Source organism: Neophocaena asiaeorientalis, unplaced genomic scaffold (genome assembly GCF_003031525.2).
Source record: "Neophocaena asiaeorientalis asiaeorientalis breed wild unplaced genomic scaffold, Neophocaena_asiaeorientalis_V1.1 scaffold115, whole genome shotgun sequence".
NCBI lineage: Eukaryota > Metazoa > Chordata > Mammalia > Artiodactyla > Phocoenidae > Neophocaena > Neophocaena asiaeorientalis.
Genome location: NW_020173132.1, coordinates 235,243 through 255,084, shown reverse-complemented (window position 1 = coordinate 255,084; position 19,842 = coordinate 235,243). Strand labels below are relative to the sequence as shown.

The 19,842-nt window shown below is 43.9% G+C and overlaps 1 protein-coding gene across 1 annotated transcript in view; it reads left to right on the top strand.

Moving 5' to 3' along the window:
* Positions 1-19,842, top strand: part of PALLD (palladin, cytoskeletal associated protein) — a 384,184-nt gene that overhangs the window by 166,481 nt on the left and 197,861 nt on the right. The window contains exons 4-7 of the mRNA XM_024744116.1: positions 4,893-4,998; positions 6,339-6,413; positions 10,527-10,668; positions 11,264-11,287. Of these exons, the coding sequence (XP_024599884.1) occupies positions 4,893-4,998; positions 6,339-6,413; positions 10,527-10,668; positions 11,264-11,287 (347 nt within the window). The remainder of the gene's footprint in view (positions 1-4,892; positions 4,999-6,338; positions 6,414-10,526; positions 10,669-11,263; positions 11,288-19,842) is intronic.

Sequence of the window (19,842 nt, the reverse complement as noted above, 5' to 3'; positions counted from 1 at the left end):
CTAAGACCCAGCTCCATCAAAGACCAGCAAGCTACAGTTCTGGACACCCTATGCCAAAAAACTAGCAAGACAGGAACACAGCCCCACCCATTAGAAGAGAGGCTGCTTAAAATCATAACAAGGTCACAGACACCCCAAAACACACCACTGGATGCAGTCCTGCCCACCAGAAACACAAGATCCAGCCTTATCCACCAGAACACAGGCACCAGTCCCCTCCACGAGGAAACCTACACAACCTACTGAACCAACCTTAGCCACTGGGAGCAGACACCAAAAACAACAGGAACTACAAACCTGCAACCTGCATAAAGGAGACCCCAAACACAGTAAGTTAAGCAAAATGAGAAGACAGAGAAACAGACAGCCAATGAAGGAGCAAGGTAAAAACCTACCAGACCAAAAAAATGACGAGGAAATGGGCAGTCTACCTGAAAAAAATTCAGGATAATGATAGTAAAGATGATTCAAAATCTTGGAAATAGAATGGAGGAAACACAAGAAACGTTTAACAAGGACCTAGAAGAACTAAAGAGCAAACAAACAATGATGGACAACACAATGAATGAAATTAAAAATTCTCTGGAAGGAATCAATAGCAGAATAACTGAGGCAGAAGAACGGATAAGTGACCTGGAAGATAGATTAGTGGAAATAACAACTGCAGAGCAGAATAAGGGGAAAAGAATGAAAAGAATTGAGGACAGTCTTGGAGACCTCTGGGACAACATTAAATGCACCAACATTTGAATTATAGGGGTCCCAGGAGAAGAAGGAAAAAGAAAGGGACTGAGAAAATGTATGAAGAGATTATAGTGGAAAACTTGCCTAATATGGGAAAAGAAAGAGTCAAGTCCAGGAAGCACAGAGAGTCCCATACAGGATAAATCCAAGGAGAAACAAACCAAGACACACATTAATCAAACTATCAAAAATTAAATAGAAAAAATATTAAAAGCAGCAAGGGAAAAACAACAAAAAACATACAAGGGAATCCCCATAAGATTAACAGCTGATCTTTCAGCAAGAACTCTGCAAGCCAGAAGGGAGTGGCAAGACATATTTAAGGTGATGAAAGGGAAAAACCTACAACCAAGATTACTCTACCCGGCAAGGATCTCATTCAGATTTGATAGAGAAATTAAACCTTTTACAGACAAGCAAAAGCTAAGAGAATTCAGCACCACCAAACCAGCTTTATAACAAATGCTAAAGGAAGTTCTCTGGGCAGGAAACACAAGAGAAGGAAAAGACCTACAAAAACAAACTCAAAAGAATTAAGAAAATGGTAATAGGATGATACATATGAATAATTACCTTAAATGTAAATGGATTAAATGCTCCAGTCAAAAGACATAAACTGGCTGAATGAATACGAAAACAAGACCCACATATATGCTCTCTACAAGAGACCCACTTCAGCCCTAGGGACACATACAGACTGAAAGTGAGGGGATGGAAAAAGATATTCCATGCAAATGGAAATCAAAAGAAAGCTGGAGGAGCAATTCTCATACCAGACAGAATAGACTTTAAAATAAAGACTATTAGAAGGGACAAAGAAGGACACTACATAATGATCAAAGGATCGATCCAAGAAGAAGATATAACAATTGTAAATATTTATGCATCCAACATAGGAGCACCTCAATACATGAGGCAAATACTAACAGCTATAAAGGAGGAAATCCACAGTAACACAATAATAGTAGGGGACTCTAACACTGCACTTTCATCAATGGACAGATCATCAAAAATAAAAATAAATGAGGAAACAAGAGCTTTAAATGATACATTAAACAAGACTGACTTAATATTTATAGGTATTCCATCCAAAAAAAACAGAATACACTTTCTTCTCAAGTGCTCACAGAACATTCTTCAGGATAGATCATATCTTGGGTCACACTTGAAAAATCTGAAAGAGAAATTAAGGAAACACTCCCATTTACCACTGCAACAAAAAGAATAAAATACCTAGGAATAAACCTACCTAAGGAGGCAAAAGACCTTATGCAGAAAACTATAAGTCACTGATGAAAGAAATTAAAGATGTTACAAACAGTTGGAGAGATACACCATGTTCTTGGATTGGAAGAATCAACATCGTGAAAATGACTATACTACCCAAAGCAATCCATAGGTTCATTGCAATCCCTGTCAAACTACCAATGGCATTTTTCACAGAACTAGAACAAAAAATTTCACAATTTGTATGGAAACAAAAAAGATCCTGAATAGCCAAACCAATCTTGAGAAAGAAAAACGGAGTTGGAGGAATCAGGCTCCCTGACTTCAGACTCTACTACAGAGCTACAGTAATCAAGATAGTATGGTACTGGCACAGAAAGAGAAGTATAGATCAATGGAACAGGATAGAAAGCCCAGAGATGAACCCATGCACATATGGCCACTTTATTTTTGGTAAAGGAGGCAAGAATATACAATGGAGAAAAGACAGTTTCTTCAATAAGTGGTGCTGGGAAAACTGGACAACTACGTGTAAAAGAATGAAATTAGAGCACTCCCTAACACCATACACAAAAATACACTCAAAATGGATTAAAGACCTAAATGTAAGGCCAGACACTATAAAACTCTTAGAGGAAAACATAGGCAGAACACTCTATCACATCAATCACAGCAAGATCCTTTTTGACCCACCTCCTAGAGAAATGGAAATAAAAACAAAAATAAACAAATGGGACCTAACTAAACTTAAAAGCCTTTGCACAGCAAAGGAAACCATAAACAAGATGAAAAGACAACCCTCACAATGGGAGAAAATATTTGCAAATGAAGCAACTGACAAAGGATTAATGTCCAAGATTTACAAGCAGCTCATGCAGCTCAATATCAAAAAAACAACCCAATCCAAAAATGGACAGAAGACCTAACTAGACATTTCCACAAAGAAGATATACAGATTGCCAACAAACACATGAAAGAATGCTCAACATTACCCATCATTAGCGAAATGCAAATCAAAACTACAATGAGGTATCAGCTCACACCCCTCAGAATGGCCATCATCAAAAAATCTACAAACAATAAGTGCTGGAGAGGGTGTGGAGAAAAGGGAACTCTCTTGCACTGTTGGTGGGAATGTAAATTGATACAGTCACTATGGAGACCAGTATGGAGGTTCCTTAGAAAACTAAAATTAGGGCTTCCCTGGTGGCGCAGTGGTTGAGGGTCCGCCTGCCAATGCAGGGGACGTGGGTTTGTGCCCCGGGCTGGGAGGATCCCACGTGCTGTGGAGCGGCTGGGCCCGTGAGCCATGGCCGCTGAGCCTGCGCGTCCGGATCCTGTGCATCGCAACGGGAGAGGCCACAACAGTGAGAGGCCCACGTACCGCAAAAAAAAACAAAAAACTAAAATTAGAACTAGCATACCACCCAGCAATCCCACTCCTGGGCATATGCCCTGAGAAAACCATAATTCAAAGAGTCATGTACCACAGTGTTCACTGCAGCTATATTTAAAATAGCCAGGACATGGAAGCAACAGATGAATAGATAAAGAAGATGTGTCACGTATATACAGTGGAATATTACTCAGCCATAAAAAGAAACGAAATTGAGCTATTTATAGGGAGGTGGATGGACCTAGAGACTGTCATGCACAGTGAAGTAAGTCAGAAAGAGAAAAATAAATACCGTATGCTAACATATATATATGGAATCTAAAAAAAAAAAAGGTTTTGAAGAATCTAGGGGCAGGACGGGAATAAAGACGCAGACGTAGAGAATGGACTTGAGGACACGGGGAGGGGGAAGGGTAAGCTGGGATGAAGTGAGAGGGTCTCATGGACTTATACACACCACCAAATGTAAAATAGCTAGCTAGTGGGAAGCAGCCGCATAGCACAGGGAGATCAGCTTGGTGCTTTGTGACCACCTAGAGGGGAGGGATAGGGAGGGTGGGAAGGAGACGCAAGAGGGAGGAGTTATAGGGATAGCTGATTCACTTCGTTATACAGCAGAAACTAACACACCATTGTAAAGCAGTTATACTCCAATAAAGATGTTTTTTAAAAATAAAAAATAAAGTAAAATCTACCGAAATTTTGTAGAAAACTCCATGGACATCGAGATCGTGGTAATACATTTCATTGATTTGCTAGTATATACATAATAATTATAGCCATTTAACATCCAATAGTCACTGAATATTCATGTTAAAGGGATCTTTTTTGTTTTTAAACATCTTTATTGGGGTATAATTGCTTTACAATGGTGTGTTAGTTTCTGCTTTATAACAAAGTGAATCAAAAGGGATCTTAATAAGATCACATACTCTGCCACCTGTGCATCCAGTCAGTTATCTCAGGTTTAGTGAAGTGACACGAGTCGCTTGAGATTACACAGCCCATGACTTAGCAAAATTGGGCCTGGAAACAAGTCTTAAGTTTTATGCACCAAAGCAAAAATTCCAAGATACTCTTGACTTTACACAGTGAGAAGCCAGAACAAAGAACAGCTGTTAGACTGAAAATAGACAATGAGAACTCTGCATTAAATATAGAACCCCCAACCCTACACGTTTTACGTATCTGCTTAGTGTTAGAGACTGACCTTTTTCCAAGTATTTTCTTTTCTCTTAGGATTTCCAGTTCAGTAATTTCAGCTCTCTGGTAAGAGCTGAGATACATAGTTACATGTGCTATTTTTCCTTTTTCTGTGTGTTTAGTTTACTAATGTCTAGGGCCATCTGTGCCTATACTGACCACCGCTATTCTAACTGTAGGTCTTGGGTCCTGATGTTGGAAGCACTTACAGTTGAAGCGGGTTGAGTAGACATAAAGAAACTGGGCTATTCTGTGGAAATGTTTCAAAGAATACTTCCTGCTTAAAAAATTCTGAGTGAACCCTTGGCCCCTTATCTTCCAGGGCTCAGAAGAAAACAACTTCCGTTTCCTTGACGATAGGATCATCATCTCCAAAGACAGGGGTGACCACAGCCGTGATTCAGCCACTGTCTGTCCCTGTTCAACAGGTAAGTGTTCCACAGCCTACAAGGAGTCAAACTCACTGAAGAATATAACTAGTACTCCCTTGAAATATTTTCTAAGTGGACACAGAACTGGGAGATAAGAAAATGGTAAATAAAGTTCTTCCTTTTAATGCACTAAAAATAATCTCTAATCAAAGACATGCCACAGGGGTTCCCTGGTGGCGCAGTGGTTGAGAGTCCGCCTGACGATTCAGGGGACACAGGTTCGTGCCCCGGTCCGGGAGGATCCCACATTCCACAGAGCAGCTGGGCCCGTGAGTCATGGCCGCTGAGCCTGCGAGTCCGGAGCCTGTGCTCCGCAGCGGGAGAGGCCACAACAGTGAGAGGCCCGCGTACCGCAAAAAAAAAAAAAAAAAAAGACATGCCACCGATAAATCAATATCTGCATTTCCTTTGGGAATTTCTCTTTCTAGCAGGCAATACTCTGATAAAATGGCATCTGTTTTAGCTATTACTGTTGGATTCTCCCCGTATGTACCATCTTCTGTGTAGCCAAATTCATTAGCTCCTTTAAAACAAAGTAGAAGACTAGAAAAGTCCACCTGCCGACAAAAGTTTTCCCGTTCTCTAAGAGCTAAACAGATAATACAGAAAAAATTTCGCATTCCTTCCCTTCACCATGCAGTTTTATCCTGCTTTTTTTTTTTTTTTTTTTTTTTATCCTGCTTTTTTATTTCATTGTAAGACTGCTTTATCCAAGAAAGAAAAGCAGTAGAAATGACTGGAAAGTCATTGTAGTAAGTTTACTTTGCAAAACACAAACATGAAGGTTTTTTTAATGTAAAAGATTAAAATCTAGATGTTTCTGAATCAACCGTGATACTTTGTGCTGTGACGAGTATGTTCAAACCCAACACTTTTGAAATGTGAACTCATTCCTACCTCCTCAGTGTGTCTAAGGCACAGCAGTGTGCCCTCCAGGTACTGGGCACCCATGCGTATTTTAGAAATTCTAGTATGTGACTCACTCTGTGATGTGTAGCATACACAGCCAGTGAAGAAAACACATCTGAGATCATAAACTGGAAAAGAACCAACCAGTAGAAGTTACTCAGCGATGGCACGTATAGTAGATATTTCCTTTAAACCCCTAACCCAGAGTGGACTTTACAGAAATAGTTGTGATTAAGGCAGTGGACTCCTTTTAGTTTTTGATATTTAAGTATTGGTAAGTATGTAATGAATGCTAAGCCCTGTCAGCGGCCGTGCTGTCACCCACACGGGTCCCTCTTGGGCACCGTCCCAGTAACGCCAGGTCATAGAGCCCATCTTTTCAGCGGTTCGTATGTTCCAAGTGTGACCCATGTGCCTCTGCTTTTCAGGCTCCCAGCCCCACCTCGTGCCTCTGCCGGCCAGATGGACCCACAGCCGCCTGCTTCCCGCCTGTTTTCACCAAGGTCTGGCATCTGTGCGTCTCATTCAGTGGGTCTGCTCTGGACCTTAGGTTCCATTCCCCTGTGGCTTCGTGGAGCAGTGTTTAAAAATTACAACGAGTGGATGAGCAGGCTCTTTTCATGGTTACCTTTGGGCTGAGTAGATATTTGTTGCGTAGCTGCTGTGTGACCGTAATTTGTAAAGGGTCTGAGAGAGGTGGCCCTGCTCACGTTGGACCTGACAGAGCTCAGAATAGACTGGGAAACAGTACAAGAAACAACACAAAATGCTGTGTAGGGAACTGGGAGAACCGGCAAGTTTTATAGACATTTTTTTAAAAAACTGACTAATTTTCAGTTTGTCCAAGTTGGTGTTTTGTGTTGCCAAGCTGATGACATGCATTTCATTGGTCAACTGTTCAGCTCAGAAATGGTCCCATGTAGTATTTCTTCTCTGTTTCCTACCCCCCTTTTTGAGAAAGTTATAAACTTTATTTTTTTTTATTGGAGTGTAGTTGATTTACAGTGTTGTGTTAGTTTTAGGTGTACAGCAAAGTGATTCTGTTATACATAGACTTTTTTTCAGATTCTTTTCCCTTATAAGTTATTACAAAGTGTAGTTCACTGTGTCATATAGTAGGTCCTCGTTGTCTGTCTCTTACACATTATAGTATGTTCATGTCAATCCCAAACTCCTAATTTATCCCCCCTCCTTTCCCCTTTGGTAATCATAAGTTTTCTATGTCTGTGGGTCTGTTTCTGTTTTGTATATAAGTTCATTGTGTCATTTTTTTTTTTTTTGAAAGACATTTTAAAAGGCACAAGGGAGAGGTGCACCATGCCTGTGTACCAGTACAGTCAGAAGTCATGACCCTAGACCAGTCTCTAAATTCAATGCAAATCTAGCTCAAATTCCAACAGGTTCCTTGTTTTTATTTGTGTTTGATGTTGAACTTGGCCGTTCGATTCTAAATATTTTGTGGAAGAAAAAGCGGCTCAGAGCAGCCAGGGCCCTCCTGCACAAGCAGGAGGAAATGGTGTTAGGGATCTGAGATGTCAAGACTTCGCAAGGCCAGAGCATCAGGAGAGCAGTGCTGGCTCAAGGCTGGACAAACGGACGAACGAGGCCCAGAGAGCGCCCACAAGACACCCAAGCAACCCACGGTCACTGAGCGGGGTGGGTTCTTCAGCAGAGGTGGGCCCCGACCTCACACTTTTCACAAAAATCAATTCCAAGTACCTAAAGACAGATGTGAAAGCAGTTTCTATAAACCCATCATCTAAAAGCTATAAATCTGCAAGGCAGCCAAGAAGAGCATCTGAATAGTCTTCATGTAGGGAATGATTTCTCTTTCCTAAGCCAGCCTGCATCCAGCTTGCTTAAAGACCTTTTCATAAACAGGGTATTGACCGGAGGATGCAACAAATGATAATTGTTGACAGCAACATTGAAGTCGCCTCCCAGGATAAAATACCCAAAAAGAAAGAAAACAAGGCATGTCAAACCTGCCAACAACCGTGTCGGTGTAACTGCCCATGAGGTCGTCCATCCTTTGGTGCTTAGAGCAGGAGTTGTTTATGGAGGGGTGGGCACGACACGTTTACCTGTAGTTTAAGAGTTTTTCTCAAGCAGCCTCGTGAAACTAGCCGGGAAATCGGTGTTACCTGCCACACTATTGCTGGGGACACAGTTGATTTTGGAGCCAGAGCCGATCAAGCGTGTCCTGGTGGCACCAGGGAGGGGAGAGGCCCCGAGAGTTTCCTTTCCTCCCTCAGGGCCACGGAATTCCTCCAGGGCCATGAGAGACCCTCAGTCCCAGGCACACACCCTGTTCCTTTCCCCTGCAGTGCAGTCCAGCTCCTGAGACAGAGGTTCCAGCAGCGGTGTCCCCCCTTCCCCAGAGAAAACCAGGAAGCGTTCTCTGAGCTTAATAGAAAGAAAAGCAAACCAGAATTCAGCATTTTTACAAAGCTTGAGTTTTTAAGTTGCAAACTGTAGAGTGGCCGGAGCTCAGGGCCATGTCCCCGTGCCTGCAGCTCCATGTCCTGGGTCTGGACAGTGGATGTCCCCCCGTTCTGCATGGTCTTCTTCTTCCTCACTGGCACCTGTGCCCTTTCCCTGTGGGCGGTGCCTCTCCCTGCTCTGCACTGTCCTTTGGGGGCCTGGGCTCTGGTTCTGGAGGGGATGGTGGTGACAGGGAGTGGCCTGGGCTTTGCATGTCCACTGGCACCTCCATCCATGCTCTCCCACGTCGCTGGGAAAGGTTCCCTGGGGCTGAGCCGGAGCCGCAGAGCTGGCGGGGACAGCGGGGCTGTGAGTCACAGGGACACACATGGGGCCAGGAGAGCGGCCTGCTCCGTGTGGCGTTTCTCCCCAGAGCGGTAGACCCTCCAAGGAATCTCAGTACCAGGTGGACCTGACAACGAGAGATGCTCTTCTGTGGACCCTGAAACACCCAGGGTTCCCAGAGTCTGCCGAGTGGACGACCCTGACTGCCAAGGTCAGCCTCTGAAGGTGACCCTTGGCCTCCCTTGGGGTCATCACTGTGGTTCCTACGAGCGAACCATGTTTACAGTGGCTTCTGTCAAGAGAAAAAGCTCACTCCAGGAGGGGCCAGGTGGCACACCTGGGCTAAGTGCAGAGGTTTGACTGTATAAAGTCTTTGGCATCTTCCCATTTACCACCTATGTGATATTCCAGTGTTTGAACAAAATGCATAATCCTAGGAGCAAACAAGAGTTCCCCCTGTGGTGTCTGAAGGCTCACACATGAAGAATACTTGTGCAGCATCTGTAACGTGCTGTGAACACTTCCTGGACGAGCCGGGGGCGTTGATCCATCCGTCCACATAAGCTGGACCCCGTGGGCCATATCTTCCCTGCTGATCTGCTAAATTAGCGCTTTCTTGACCAATCAGAAAGTGAAAGTCAATTGATTTTCCTACAGTTAAAAATTCCCGAAAAAAAAAAAAAAAAAAAAATAAGGGTGGAGTGAGAATGCACTCAGAAGTACGTAATAATCTTCACCTTTCCATTAAAAAAAAAACCCAAAAAAAAAGACCTTAGCCACCAAAATTCTCATGAAATGCCTTCCCAGACTTCGCAGTAGACTTTTATGGTCCTGCCCGCATCATGGACTTTGAGGATTCCCACGGGGCCGGGGCACACACACTGCAGGCCAGTTGCTGCAGGGTCTGTTGTTCCCAGCACACCATTGGCTAGCTCTTCAGAAAAATGTAAAAAGCAAAAACAGAAATAGAAGGAAAAAAAAAAACCAACTTCCTGATGTGAATTTGTTTGCTTTGGGTCTCTGCATAGGTGAATTACTTGATCATATTTGACATCTTTTAAGAATTCTTCATGTCCTTTATCAGATGCAATACTCTGTAGTCAGAAGGGTAGATAGCCAGAAAGTTTCAGTGGGCCCGTGGCTAAGCGATTGCAGAGGGGAAGGGCAGAGTGCGGACACCTGGAAGGGGCCAGTTATTCCTTTAGTATTTAATAGCCAGTTTACAAGCTTCACGTCTTTGCGTCTGTGAAGCAAACGCATTTCTGGTCTGTTGGGTTGTAAACATTTATTGGGTTGGAGTTGGAGTAGGTGGCACCAGGGTGACAGCAGGGGAAGAGGCAAGGAAGGTCAGGTGGGGGAAGTGCTCCTGTCTTCTTATTTCACTCAGAATCTCCAAATGAGAAAATGCCAACCCTCATCCTGGTAAAGCGGACCCAGGAAGCTGGCGGGCAGAGGTGGCGCCCCGCGGCAAGCTCAGAGCTTGGGAGACAAGTGGGGTCTCCTTGCCTTCCTGTCTGGGTCTCAGGAATCTACACTCAGATAGAGTGCGATTCTTTAAAGACGTTTGCGTTCCACCAGCTCACTCTTCAGTGTAGATAAAGGTACCCGTTACCGTAAAATTCCATGAATACTAGAGCCGTACCTTTGCAAGGTGGGCCCAGCGTTTCTGCCGACCCCATGGGAAGTCTTACTCACTTCATTACATGCAGTTAAAGGTGTTTCTCCTGAGCTGATTTTATGATGCAAAGCCTGCGTTTGCTTCTCTAAGGTTGGGAGGTGTTGCTCTCTGTTGTGAAGCTGGGTGAGACCACACCAAGGCCTTACGTGCACGGATCCTTGCATTTCAGGAGCTGCAAAGCATCTCAGCCTCCAAGGGACAGGCAGCCGTGCTGGAGTGCCGGGTCCGAGGCACGCCCCCACTGCAGGTCCAGTGGTTCCGACAAGGCAGTGAAATCCAGGACTCTCCAGACTTCCGGATCCTCCAGAAAAGTAAGGAGAGGGGCCCGTCCCACCACCCCCAGGTCTGACCAAGCCCTCTTGTCCAGCTCCAGGAGAACCGGGAAGGGCTTAGTCACTGAGATGCATGGATTTCTTCCTTCCTCCCTCCCTCCCTCCCTCCCTCCCTCCCTTCCTTCCTTCCTTCTTTCTTTGCGTTTTATTTGTTTTAATATTTAATTTAATTTTTACTTTATATTGGAAGATAGTTGATTTACAGTTTTGTGTTAGTTTCAGGTGTACAGCAAGGTGATTCAGTTATGTGTATACATATAGTCATTCTTTTTCAGAGTCTTTTCCCATGTAGAATATTACAGAATATTGAGTAGAGTTTCCTGTGCCATACAGTAGGTCCTTGTTGATGATCTATTTTATATACTGTAGTGTGAGATGCATAGATTTCTGTTCTCCGAGTGGGGAGGGCGTGCAGGGTGCAGCACATTAAAGCCGCCCTGATGGAGTTTGTCTTCACCATTTCTGCAGACATGTCCTAGACAAGGTCACAGAAAAAGATGGGTAGGTTTAGTATGAACGGAAGCCCAGTCTAATACTCTGTTTTGGTTTCTTTTTTTTCTCATGTGGGAAACAGAACCTCGATCCACAGCTGAACCTGGTAAGAAGCTTTTTCTTTTTTTCTCTCTGGTAATGTATCTCTTTGGTTTCAATAGCTCTTTGTTTCCGTTTTAAAGCCATCAGCAGAACAGTGTTTTTGCAGTTCCCTGGAAATGTGAAACCTCCTTACAGACAATATCTTCTTTATCGTGGGGTCTGCACGCTGCGTTTTACATCAGGTTCTTTATTAGGGAAACATGAAGTTCCATTCAGACAAGAAGGTCAGGCTCAGTAACTGAAGGCTTTTAAAACTGTAGTCTGTTATACTCAGAAAGCAAGCTGAGCTCAAGATGAAAAAACATCCTGCTAAGATTCCAGGAGAAAAGAGTGATCTGCGGCATATTTCTGTTGACCAAAAGCCACCAACAGCTAGACCCCAGCCTGGAAATGCACCTCACGGGAAAGCAGCCCAAGGATGTCAGCAGAGTGACCACCGGGCGTCTCTCATTTATGTGCCCTGACCCATGAGCGCTTCCTCTGCTACACCAGGAGGAAAGACATCTTGCCCTGGAATTGCACATCCCTGGGCCTCGTCAGAGCCATGTGGTCCAGAAGCCCAGGTGTCCTCCCCTCCCGCCTCGCACTTCTTGTATTTTTATGGCTCCTCATAGACGAAAACGATGTTTATAAGAGAAGCAGAAATTTTTGTCCGGATGTTTCACAGTACATCCACCTCGAAGACTACTTTCTTAGTATCTTTCCCATCAGCAAAGTCACCAGTTTCACTCCCTTCTTGCCAAAGGGTGGAAAATGTGTGTCTCTGCTTCAGCATCGCGCAGACCCGGCTGCACATCTCTTGGGAGCCAGACCCGGCTTGGCCTTTCTCGGGGATCGTGGTGGCTCCCGCTCAGAGAGACCGAGGCCAGTCCTGAGCCTCTCACACCCGTGCACCGGGGCCTGGAAAGCAGAGTGTGAGCCTGTTAGGGTCCAAAGCGGAAGGGATGCTGAGTGTCATCCCGAGGGAAAAACTGGAATTGATCTGACGCCTTCTTTTTTAAAATTAATTAATTTTTATTGGATTATATAGTTAATTTACAGTGTTATGTAGTTTCAGGCGTACAGCAAAGTGAATCAGTTATACACATGTATATATCTCCACTCTTTTTTAGGTTCTTTTCCCATAGAAGTCATTACAGAGTATTCATAGAGTTCCCTGTGCTATACAGTAGGGCCTTATTATCTATTATATATATACGATAGTGTGTATATGTTGATCCCAATCTCCCAGTTTATCCCTTCCCTCCCCTTACCCCCTGGTAACCGTAAGTTTGTTTTCTGTCTGTGACTCTACTTCTGTTTTGTAAATAAGTTCATTTGTACCATGTTTTTAGATTCCATATATAAGTAACATCACATGATATTTGTTTTTTTCTGACACTTCACTCAGTATGACAATCTCTAGGTCCATTCATGTTGCTGCAAATGACATTATTGTGTTCTTTTTTATGGGTGAGTAATATTCCATTGTATATAGGTGCCACATCTTCTTTATCCATTCCTCTGTCGATGGACAGTTAGGTTGCTTCCATGACCTGGCTATTGTGAATAGTGCTGCAGTGAACATTGGGGTCCATGTCTCTTTTTGAATTACGGTTTTCTCTGGATATATGCCCATAACTGGAATTGCTGGATCATATGGTAGCTGTATTTTTGGTTTTTTAAGGAACCTCTACACTGTTCTCCATAGTGGCTGTACCAGTTTACATTCCCACCAGTAATATAGGAGGGTTCCCTTTTCTCCACACTCTCTCCAGAATTTATTGTTTGTGAGTTTTTGATGATGGCCATTCTGACCAGTGTGAGGTGATACCTCATTGTGGTTTTGACTTGCGTTTCTCTGATGATTAGTGATGTTGAGCATCTTTTCATGTGCGTGTTGGCCATCCGTGTGTTATCTTTGGAGAAAGGTCTATTTAGATCTTCCTCCCATGTTTTGATTGGGTTGTTTGGTTTTCTTTTCTGTTGAGCTGCATGAGGGTTTTTTATATTTTGGAGGCTAATCCCTTGTTGTTCGCTTCATTTGCAACTATTTTCTCCCATTCCGTGGGCTGTCTTTTCGTTTTGTTTATGGTTTCCTTTGCTGTGCAAAAGCTAATTGGATACCTTCTTGTTGTGAGTTACACCCAGACCCCACCGCCCACCTGTACAGTCCCCACGTCAGGTACTGTGGTCACTTTTCAAACTGTGGAAACAACACAACTGCATGTTTTGCTGTGACATGGCTTTGTCTAAGATTGCACAATGCTGTTCCCTGATACAGGGGACTTCTGAGACTCAGTCTCCTGCATGACCTGATGTGGAAATCCTATAGGGGGTTAAGGCATATCTTTTACATTACTATTTTAAGTAGACTAGGCAGACATGGATAGATGGGTAGATAGATGAGTGGATAGATGGATAGATAGATAGGTAGGTATAAAAGTAGGAACCAAATATCTCCTTTATCCACAAGAAAGTTTGTGTGAGCAAGTCTATGGAGTAGGTTATCTCTTCAGGTGCTTTATGTACAATAATACTAAAACCTTGGGCCAAAAATTCTGAAGGCATTCCTGGTGGAATGGATTAAGACTGCTTTGGTCTTGCATTTTGGATTCTGTTTGAGTTCATGCAACTCTTCTTTCATCGTGTTTTATCCATTGTCATCACCTACACAGGTGATATGACTTATTAAACGTCTCCTGTGATCTGTGTTGGAAAATCATAAACTAAGCATCACCTGAAAATGTAAAACACTGGGGAGAAATTGCATAGTTTAGTTTCTGAGTATGTGTGTGTTTGAAAATTGAAAGCTCTCAACACACCAACTAAGAAGGAGTATTTGGGTGAGGAGGGAAGAGAGAAACTCCTTCAGCCCCTCCACCACCCCTCAGACCCCATACACGCCTGTCTCAGTCATGTTTGCTGTTTTGCTTCTAGAATATAGTTTTTTTTGTTGTTGTTGTTGTTTTTGCGGTACGCGGGCCTCTCACTGTCGTGGCCTCTCCCGTTGCGGAGCACAGGCTCTGGACACGCAGGCTCAGCGGCCATGGCTCACGGGCCCAGCCACTCTGCGGCACGTGGGATCTTCCCAGACCGGGGCACAAACCCGCGTCCCCTGCATCGGCAGGTGGACTCCCAACCATTGCACCACCAGGGGAGCCCTAGAATATAGTTTTGATCATGAATTATTTAGTGAAACCAGTCCTCAGCAGCATCATGGGGTAGTCTGACCTCTAGAATGTTCTTAATGCTTTTTGGTTTAATGTGGCAAAATCATGCCAAGAAGAGCGGGAGACGGAAGGCCTTCCTCGTAAACTGCACGTCCTGGCAACGTATGAAAAAGTCTGCCCTCGCTGTGTTCGCTGAAGTTTCCTATTTTCAATCGGAAGTTCGATCTGGAAGCATTTAAGAAAACAGACTCCTCCGTTCAAACCACAATAATAGCACTTGCTGAAGACAGATAATTCCTGATAGAGTGATATTTCAAGCAAATCTGTCAATCCAAGGCAAACACGTATATAGTCAGGAACTATGAAAAACAAGACACCACTAGTCTTCCTCGACCTCTGATAATTCCTCCACAATTCTCCACGACACGGTTGGAATTGCTTCCTTTTTTTCATACAGGACCATTAAAACACTCTGCCTCAGAGAAATTCCCTGGTGGTCCAGGGAGTCGGCACTTCCACTGCCGTGGTCAGGGTTTGATCCCTAGTCAGGGAACTAAAATACTGCAAGCTGAGATGCGTGGCCAGAAAACAAAAAAATACCCTTGCTCAGAAATCTACACTTGACACAGAGAATTAAATAAAATCCACACGCATGAACGACTGTCCAAGTGACTGCTCACATGAGTTGTCATGAGTTAGAACTTTAGAACAAGCACACACTGACACATTTGTAGTTAAACAATGTCCTGACTTGCCTGACAGAACCAGGTATGATTACGATTCCTTTACTAATAGGCGAATGTTTTCTAACATTTACTTGAAGTTGACCATTGATGCTTCCAGGGGAAAAAACAGAACATGTATTGAATCTTTCACTGTCCTTAAATGACCTGATGGACTATTGCATCCAATACACACACCTCTCAACTACTCAACCTTAGAGAACGTACACAGGAACTGGCTTCCCTTGTGGCTGTTTTTTAGCCACTGTTAAATGGAGAGGAGAAAAATTGACATGACTACGATACATCTGAGGCAAGAGATGAATTTTACAGAACTAGGCCGGAGATATTCTCCAAATGCTAAAATGTAAGTAGCCTTTGAAATTCAGAACATACCGGAGCATATGGTTTTCCTGCCCTCTCTCCCCTTCCTGACGTGATCACTCGTGCTCTCTCCCCACTGGCTGGCCTCCCTCCCTCCCTCCCTTTCTTTCCCCATATCCCCCCCTCATTTATTTATATATCTCTTTTTTTCTTCTCTTCACTCTCCTTCTTTTTTCTTATTCATGGGCAAGATATTTTAAAGCCCTAGAAATGAAACTGAAATGCACTAGTGCCTGGTCACAGCCCCCGTAGGGATTAGATGTTTAGATAAGGAAGGAAACAGCCCATTCCCTGCGATGCATTTGTGCAACGGAAACAGGTTTTTCTTGTCACTCCTCTGCTGGGTCTGTCTGATGCGTTTTCCACTCCTATCTTGTCTAGACAGAAGTCAGCTTGCATCACCCATCTTCTCAGACAGCTTTGTGAGTCCATACCAGTCAGCTTACTCAGAACCCACATGTGTCTGTCATAGTACCTGCTCTGGCCTCCTTTGTTGACGTTCCGACTTTACCCTGATTGCATCCTTCAAAGACCAGTTGGGGGGCGGGCAGGGCCACAGAAGACTCCTTCAACAGCTGTCCGCGCTCAGGTCCTGACTCATACGTCTGCAAACAGCCACAAACTGTATCGCGTTACTTCTATAGCACTGTCTCATGACACACAAAATCGAAACTCCAAAAACCAACGTGTCTTATGGTTGGGGAACGGTGCATGTAAAAGTGCGGTGCCCTGACTTTCAGTGTGCATCCAGGGCCACCCACCCTCCTAGATCTTGGAGAGTGGAATCTGTGCTTTGGTCCCGTGAGTCACGATGTGAAGTAAATTATAGTTTAAATGTACTGAGGTGCTGGGCAGTAGGAGGGCAGCGGTGAGGGTGTTTGAATGCGATTCCAGGTTAAGATTGGAGTAAACAAAAGTGGGTTGGGTAAAGCCTGTGGTTCCCAAACTGTGTGGCAAGGCGCCCTGGGTGCCACACCGTCCGGCAGAGGTGCTGGAGATGCTGGAGATTTTTGACAAACACAGTGACACTTGACATCTCATGGGGACGACTGCCGGCTTGAAACAGTTCCAACGTTACATCACTCTACATTCTCTGCTGTGACGTCATATCTTTGTGAAACTGAGTTTTTGGTGTGTGTGTGATAAAAAGCAAGTCCCACGTGAGAATCAGGTGGACTGTGAAAGCAGGCTGGCTGGGTCCCATCTGATTCTAGGAGGGATTGTGCCCTCCCAGCAGATACATACATCCATTAGTAAGTGATTGTGGTGCGAGCAACTCCCCAGAAAGCAGCTTGGAGGAAACAGACTTGCAAAGAGAAGAAGATGTAAAAACAAAGCAACGCTCTCGTCGGAGGGGTAAGAAAATCAGCGCACCCAAGAAGTAAAAATAACAGGTATGAGGGGGGAGGAAAGGAGGGACGTTCAGAAATCAAGGAATGCTTGCGATGAAAAAGCTGGTAGCAGACATGAAAGTTAGGAAATGTCTCTCAAAGTAGGAGAAAAAGACAGAGAAGGGATGTAGAGAGAAAAGGTAAGAAAATTCGCATGTAGAGACCCGCCCCGGTAGACTACACGTTCATAAGTAGGATTCCAGGAGGAGAGAACAAAGGGGAGAGATTATCAATGAAATTTGTTTTTCATTCCCCAAACGGAAGGATATCAGTTTCCAGATTGAAAGGACCCGCTGAGAGCACAACGTATGAAAACACACTGACAGCAGCGTGCACCGCTGTGAAATCCACAACATCCAGAACGAGGCCATGATTCTCTCCGTGTCCAGGGAGGAAGCACCAGGTCTCAGCAAACTAACAGTATCAGAGTGACCTAGGACTTCTCAGCAGGCTTACTAGGTACACAGACAGCGAAACAACGCCTTCCAGATTCTGGTGTAAAATGACCTCCAACTCCATAAGGAGATGTGGTCAAGATTTTTCAGAGTTGCAGGGTCTCAGGGATTTTCCTCCACAGCTTGTCTGTAGGGTGTGCTCCCTGCAGCGAGAGAATTCACCGGCCAGAGCAAGATGTGAGGACAGGAACATGACAGCAAATGCAGCCAGAGGCCGGGGTCCCCGGAAGGCACGGCTACACATCGATGTGTGACAAGGACAGACACGGCAAGGCATTCATCCCTGAGAGCTCAGGGCCGCTGCCCATCTCCTGCCCTGACAACAGACGGTTGCGGGTGAGCTGACCCCAGGTCGCATCTCTGCTTGGCCCGGCCTGTCACTGCCTGCCGGGTCGGTTGGGAACCCTGTTACCACCCACGGAAGTGCTCTGATTTGACCCGGTGCTGAGATCTGGAAGTTGGCCATGTTGACCTTAAAAAGAGGGATTTCGGAGACACAGACACTACCAGTGATTCCTCCGGGCTGTCCAGTTCCTGCCCATGCTTAGCCCCTCCAGGTACCCACCGACCCACCCCCGGGAGCCCCAGATTTCCCCGGAAACCTCGTGGCCTTGCCCACCCCTTACCCCTGAGGGCTTTGGTAAACGTCTGGGGAAGTTGAACTTCTTTCTGACGGTGGCCTTTTTTTTTTTTTTAACATCTTTATTGTAGTATAATTGCTTTACAATGGTGTGTTAGTTTCTGCTGTATAACAAAGTGAATCAGCTATATGCATATGTATATCCCCTCTGTCTTGCGTCTCCCTCCTACTCTCCCTATCCCACCCCTCTAGGTGGTCACAAAGCACCGAGCTTATCTCCCTGTGCTACGAGGCTGCTTCCCACTAGCTATCCATTTTACATATGGTAGTGTATATATGTCCATGCCACTCTCTCACTTTGTCACAGCTTACCCTTCCCCTCCCCGTATCCTTAAGTCCATTCTCTAGTAGGTCTGCATCTTTATTCCCGTCTTGCCCCAAGGTCCCTCATGATCATTTCTTTTTTTTTTTTAATTCCATATATATGTGTTAGCATATGGTATTTGTTTTTCTCTTTCTGACTTACTTCAATCTGTATGACATACTCTAGGTCCATCCACCTCATTACAAATAGCTCAATTTCGTTTCTTTTTATGGCTGAGTAATATCCCATTGTATATATGTGCCACATCTTCTTTATCCATTCATCTGTCAGTGGACACTTAGGTTGCTTCCACGTCCTGGCTATTGTAAATAGAGCTGCAATGAACATTGAGGTGCATGTGTCTTTTAGAATTATGATTTTCTCAGGGTATATGCCCAGTAGTGGGATTGCTGGGTCGTATGGTAATTCTATTTTTAGTTTTATAAGGAGCCTCCATACTGTTCTCCACAGTGGCTGTATCAATTTACATTCCCACCAACAGTGCAAGAGGGTTCCCTCTTCTCCACACTCTCTCCAGCATTTATTGCTTGTAGATTTTTTGATGATGGCCGTTCTGACTGGTGCGAGGTGACATCTCATTGTAGTTGTGATTTGCATTTCTCTAATGATTAGTGATGTTGAGCATCCTTTCATGTGTTTGTTGGCAATCTGTATATCTTCTTTGGAGAAATGTCTATTTAGGTCTTCTGCCCATTTTTGGATTGGGTTGTTTGTTTATTTGATATTGAGCTGCATGAGCTGCTTGTATATTTTGGAGATTAATCCTTTGTCAGTTGCTTCATTTGCAAATATTTTCTCCCATTCTGAGGGTTGTCTTTTCATCTTGTTTATGTTTTCTTTTGCTGTGCAAAATCTTTTAAGTTTCATTAAGTCCCATTTGTTCATTTTTGGTTTTATTTCCATTTCTCTAGGAGATGGGCCAAAAAGGACCTTGCTGTGATATATGTCATAGAGTGTTCTTCCTATGTTTTCCTCCAAGAGTTTTATAGTGTCCGGCCTTACATTTAGGTCTTTAATCCATTTTGAGTTTATTTTTGTGTATGGTGTTAGGGAGTGTTCTGATTTCATTCTTTTACATGTAGCTGTCCAGTTTTCCCAGCACCACTTATTGAAGAGGCTGTAGGTGGCCTTTTCTTTACACAACAAGATAAATGCTTGTTAGCATTTAAAAACTTAGTGAAGTAAGTCAGACAGAAAAAGACAAATATCATAGGATATCACTTATACATGGAATCTAAAGAAATGGTACAAATGAACCTATTTACAAAACAGAAATAGAGTCACAGATGTAGAAAACTTATGGTTACCAGGGGGTAAAAGGGGAAGGGATAATATGGGAGATTGGGATTGACATATACACACTACTATGTGTAAAATAGTTGACTGATAAGGACCTACTGTATAACACAGGGAACTCTACTCAGTACTCTGTAATGGCCTATGTGGGAAAAGAATCTAAAAAAGAGTGGATATATATATATATATATATA